General features: G+C 38.2%; 1 protein-coding gene across 1 annotated transcript in view; it reads right to left on the bottom strand.

Annotated features, from left to right (window-relative positions):
- The window catches only part of afg2a (AFG2 AAA ATPase homolog A), a gene marked incomplete at its 3' end in the record, with an annotated part of 12871 nt that overhangs the window by 4829 nt on the left and 2043 nt on the right, over positions 1–5999 (bottom strand). The window contains 6 exon segments of the mRNA XM_014020276.1: positions 3542–3665; positions 4058–4114; positions 4688–4734; positions 5024–5106; positions 5201–5725; positions 5816–5874. Of these exon segments, the coding sequence (XP_013875730.1) occupies positions 3542–3665; positions 4058–4114; positions 4688–4734; positions 5024–5106; positions 5201–5725; positions 5816–5874 (895 nt within the window).

The following is a 5999-nucleotide window of genomic DNA, read 5'->3' as shown; positions in this document are numbered from 1 at the left end:
AACAAAAAGCTTAAAGCCAATAGAAATAAAATATACATAAAAAGATAAAAGTAAAAGTATCTAGCTAAAAAGTAAAAGGAGTAATTAAAATCTCTAAAAGCTTAAGAAGCAAAAAGTTACTAGAAAATGAAATTGGCAAAAGGCTAGCAAAACACTAGCTAAAAAGGTAAAAGAAGCTAAATTCTTGTGAAATGCTAAAAAAAACTAAACGCTAACTTTCAGCAAAATGTTGCAAAACACAAGCCAAACATTGCAAAGTGTTAGCTAACAGGTGAGCTAAAAGCAAAACTGATTGCTAGAAAGCTAAAATCACCGAACAGCTAGTTAAATCCTAAATGTAGCGTAAGGCTAGTTAATAGCTTAAGGAGAAAATGAGCAACTAAAAGCCAAAAGCTAATGGATAAAAGTAAGAAAAACACTAGCTCAATGGGAAGAAGCAAACCTCTYACTGCTTCAAAAATTTAATGCTAACTAAAGCAAAATGCTAGCCAAAAGCAGCTAAATGCTAAATGTAGCAAACATGCTAAAGTTTCAAGACAAAATAATGTACAGTATGTAAATGTAAATGAACATGATGACAATAATGCTTAGCTACCATCATATCAAATTTTAGCCCAATATCTAGAAAAACGACTGTGTGAAGCCCATGTACGTGTTTGCTRATGCTAATTAGCTGTGGCAGGAACAGAACTGACTCTGAAGGTTAACTCGGTTGTTTCAACCCGGTTCTAACGCTCAGTTCAGCTGTGGTGGTCTGCCTGTTTTCCTCCCAGCGTCTTCAACTCAAACCAGAACAAATGACCGTGCAGACAGGCTCGGTGAGGAGCAGGAAGTGCTTCTCCACGTTCCACAAACCATTTGTTRGCAGTGAACTCAGATCCTCCAGTCTGGAAACCAGACAGAAACYGAGAACCTGGGGAGTTGGTGTGTTTACACAAACATCATCAATCCTCCAGCAGGCCGAGAGTTTTCTTTTGTCTTTTTCCTTCCTGCTCGGGGACGTGCAGTTCTGCTTAAATAAAGTTATGTTCAAACGGCAGCTTGTTGCAACCTCAGATGATTTATTTCCCACAATTCCTTTAAGGGAATCATCGTTTTTCTCATCAGGGCTCGGAGTTCTGAACGACGCTCCGGAGATCCAACCCGCAGTGTGTGAAGTTCATCCAGCGCGCAGAGATGGTTTCTGCAGGACAATCGGTGTTTTTAACGAGGAATCCTGATGCAGCCGTGTGCCAGGCGTCGGCTGGACGAGCAGCTGCTGGTCAGAGCGACGCTGCTGTCCTGCCTGCACTCATTCTGATAAGGATTCATTACTTTGGTATGAACAGATCAAATCTGACAAAACCCATCACTGTGTTAGGTTAAAGTTATCATAATAAGATTTAAATATTAAGGATGAGAATCCTGCAAGTCYGCATGCCAACAAGTGTTAAGACAGCTGGGAGGCGGCCATTTTGAGGGTCTAAACAATTAACAAACATCTGCTGCCGTATCTTATTGATATTTTCATCAACKTCTTCCAGATGTTAAAGCCAGGTTTGAACACCTATCACTATTCAAGTAAAAAACCAGGTTGGATGTTTTTATTTTTAAATACAAAGAAATCTATAAATACATTTGGCAGGTAACTGGAGTATAACAGAAACTTTGAGCTARTCTTTTTTTCTTAACCTTTTTAAGTTATTTTTTTGCTACTTTCAGCTGTTGTAGCTTTTAGCTAGCCTTTTCATTCGTTTCTAGCAAGCTTTTTTTATAACTTTTATTTTTTAGCTAGGTTTTGCTACCTAAGTGACCAACTGGTTTTAGAATGATAAATTCAATAAACGAGCTGACCCACCTAGCATAAAAAGCTATTAACAGTGTAGACGGTACTAGTTTATGAACATTTGTTTAAATTTAGGGCATCTTCATGTCAGCCAGGGGTGGGCACAGCTAACCAAAAAGTTCACGTTGCTAACACTAATCTAATAAAACGGATACAAAAAATTAGTGGAAGCTAACGCTAACCGCTAAGACAACTGGTGGGACTGGCACACACCTGGTATTAGTTTTCTATTGGCTTCTTTTGAAGGTGGGCGGGATCATCTGTAGCAAATCGGCCAATATAAACCAGAGGTATAGCTCCGTCTAACTTGTGACACTTCCAGTTTAACCCTTTCAGATTAAAAGCACTTTTAGATCAAGTTTGTACTTTTATAAATAATGTTTCAAGTTAGTCAAACAGTAAATATTTTCTCTACCAAATTTATAAGTAGACAATTCTTGTATTTATTTTTTGTTAAATATTTTAATGTTTGACGCTCTTAGTTTGAAGTTTAGCTGCTAAAGTTGCTACATGCTAACACACATGGTGCCTGACACGTCCGGCACTGCTTGTAAGAGGGGATAGTTTTTATTTAATTTGGGATACATGGTATAAAATTAGCAAAAATGATTCTAAAAGCTAAAGGTAACAAAAAGCTAGGTAAAAAAAATTAAAGACTCATAAAGCTGGATAGACACTAAAATGCTCAAAATGCTAGATAAAAGCTAAAATAAGCCAAATGTACCTAAAAGTAGCAAGCAGCTAACTAAATCTTAAAGGTAGCAGTAAGCTAGCTTAAAGCCAAAGTGGGTTTTAGCTGTTTCTAAAAGCTGAAGGCAACAAACAGCTAGCTAGACAAGAAAACTATCAAAAGCTAAAAATAAGAAAAAGCTATCTAAAAACCATCAGAAGCAAAACCCAAGCAGAAAGCTAATAAAATCAAAAAACTACATAAAAGAGAAAACAGCTAACTAAATCTTAAATGTAGCAGTAAGCTAGCTTAAAGCTAAAGTAACAATAAGCTAGCTAAAACAAAGTAGTAATACAGTTTCTAAAACCTGAAGGTAACAAAAAGCTAGTTGGACACTAAAATGACCAAAAACCCAGCTAAAACCTAGCTCAAAAGTCTAGCTAGACATTAAAACTATCAAAAGGCTAGCTAAAATCTTAAAAGTAACAAAAACCTATCCAAAAACCATCAGAAGCAAAACTCTAGCATAAAGATAATAGAAGCCAAAAAACTAGCTAAAAGTAGCAAACAGCTAACTAAACCCTAAATGTAACAGTAAGCTAGCTAAAAGCTAAAGTAGCAAAAAGCTAGCTCAAAGCTAAAGTTACTGTTCATTTAATTTGGGATAAACTACATGAAATTAGACACTTAGTGAAGGTTTTAGTGGACTTAAAATCAGCAAAACCTAACATAGTGGAAGCTAATCGGCCCGCTAAAGTTAGCAAAAAATCTAAACAGCTAAATAAGAAATTAGGTCAGCTGTTAGCATCACTGAGACCGGCCGTTAGCCTTTTCAACAGTTTCTAAAGCAGAGTAAATGTCACATATTTTAGGTATTTTCTACTGCTGCAGCTCTCTTTGTTTACAACATTTAGGTCCCTCAAAATGGCAGAACCAGGCAAGCGACCTTGAAGGATCGTGTTACCGGCGGCGTCTTCTATAAAATCCTGACGCACGGCTGAGTGAACGCGACATGTCGGAGGGTGACGTGTGGCCGACACACTTACTGAACCGATGCCGTCCATCAGCGTCAGCAGGGACGCCACGACTCGTTTCTCCACCTCGTTCTGAGCGCCGTCTCGCTTCGGGCACAGAGCGTCGAGCTCGTCGATGAAGATGATCGCGGGCCGCCTGTCAGGTTCACAACGAGATGACAGAAGAGCGTCAGATCTCCGCTGTCAGATATAAATGTGGATAAAATCTGACAGCGGATTCATTAAGAACATTAAAATGACACCAAACTGTTGATTGTCTCAAGTAGGAAGRAAGTTCTGGACGTTTGTTCAGGTTGAACAGCTGAACCAACAGGACCTGGAGAACATTTTACTTTMTTTTTGCTCAAAACTTCCTGAACATTCAAGATTTCGTCATCAAATTTTAGGAAAAGAGCCACGTTCTGTGTTTTGTAGGAAAGGTCTTGTATCCTAAAAACAATTACTTTATAAAAAACAATGTAAACGTAGCAGAAAAGCAATAAAATAATATGTCACCAAACTGCAACAGAAAGTCAGAAAATAAACAACCTCTGAGACGCCTCGGTGAATATCTGCCTGAGTCGTCCTTCTGTTTCACCATAAAACCTGCAAAAAAAAACAACACAGAAATAATCTAGTAAATAAAAACCCAATAAATAAACAATCCTATAAATAAATAATCCCATAAATAAACAATCCCATAAATAAACAAACCTATTCATAAACAATCCTATAAATAAATAATCCCATAAATAAACAAACCTATAAATAAATAATCTAATAAATAAATAATCCAATAAATAAATAATTTCCAATAAACATCCCTATGAATAAACAATCCTATAAATAAATAATCTAACAAATAATCCAATAAATAAACAATCCAAAATTCAATCCTATAAACAAATAATCCAATAAGTAAACAACCCTATAAATAAATAATCCATCAAACAAATAATCCAATAAATAAATAACCCTATAAATAAATAATCTTATAATTAATCTAATAAACAACCCTATAAATAAATAATCCAACAAACAAATAATCCAATAAATAAATAATCTAATAAATAAATAATCCAATAAATAAATAATCTAATAAATAAATAAATAACCCCATAACTATATAATCCAATAATCTGTAACTCCACGGGTCACTACTCAGTGTTTGAGTCGTACTTGCTCACGATCTCAGGGCCGTTGATCACCACCATGTGAGCTCCGACCTCGTTGGCTATAAATAAACAATCCTGTAAATAAATAACCCCATAAATAAATAATCTTATAATTAATCTAATAAACAACCCTATAAATAAATAATCCAACAAACAAATAATCCAATAAATAAACCCTATAAATAAATAATCCAATAAATAAATAATCTAATAAATAAATAAATAACCCCATAACTATATAATCCAATAATCTGTAACTCCACGGKTCACTACAGTCAGTGTTTGAGTCGTACTTGCTCACGATCTCAGGGCCGTTGATCACCACCATGTGAGCTCCGACCTCGTTGGCTATGGCTCGTGCGATCATGGTCTTTCCTGTTCCTGGGGGTCCGTACAGCAGGACCCCTCTGGGAGGCGGGATTCCTGTTTGAAAACCAACGTGTAAAGATTTGCACGCGTTGAGGTGAAACGGTGAAACGCTACAGATTAAACGGTTAAACGCTGGAGGCCGGCGCACCGTAGYTGGAGAAGAGCTCGGGACGCGTCAGAGGAAGCTCGATGGTCTCTCTGATGACGTCCAGCTGGCTGCTGAGACCACCGATCATGCCGTACGTGACCTTTGACCTCTGGACTTCGTCCTGCGAGTCCGTCGGCGCTCGTCTGCTTGTGAACGTGACTTTGGTGGAGCAGGAGAGGGAGTAGAAGGTGTCGGTGCCGGTGAAACCAGCAGGGGGCGCCGTGAGCTCCGCCTGCTCTGAGCTCGGATGCGAGGCGGCGGGCGAGGCGAGGCGGGGGGGAGGGGCCGGTCGGCGCGGGGTGCTGGAGGCGGGACCCGACTCGTCCTCCACAGTGAGCCCGCTGAGCTGCTGGGACAAGTCAGCCGACACCAGGTCCAACACGGACGAGTCCTCCGCTCCCAGGAGGACAGGAGGTCTCTGCAGGACCACTCCCTCCTCCCCCTTTATGGTCTCGACACGGAGACCGCAAGAACGTCCGAAATAACTCAAAGTTAGGATATTTCCAGGCAAGATGATGTTTCCAACTGGTACAGAAAATAAACAAATAACGTGATATTTATATCAACATATTTAAATCATTTTAAAGTGTTTTTCTTGTTGCTGTGTGAACTCACCTAAAGTTCTCAGAAAGAAGTTTTTAAAATCATCCGTTTCTAGTTTTTCATCTTTTAACCTGAATAAAAGGAAAAAAGTTAACAGATTAAATTTTTCTTAAAACAAAAAGAAGTGCAAAGGTTCTCTCCTATAAATTTGATTTGATTTAATACACAAAAAGTTAAACAAAAAGAACACAACAAC

Source organism: Austrofundulus limnaeus, unplaced genomic scaffold (assembly GCF_001266775.1).
Source record: "Austrofundulus limnaeus strain Quisiro unplaced genomic scaffold, Austrofundulus_limnaeus-1.0 Scaffold246, whole genome shotgun sequence".
NCBI lineage: Eukaryota > Metazoa > Chordata > Actinopteri > Cyprinodontiformes > Rivulidae > Austrofundulus > Austrofundulus limnaeus.
This window is presented reverse-complemented; position numbering and strand designations above follow the sequence as displayed.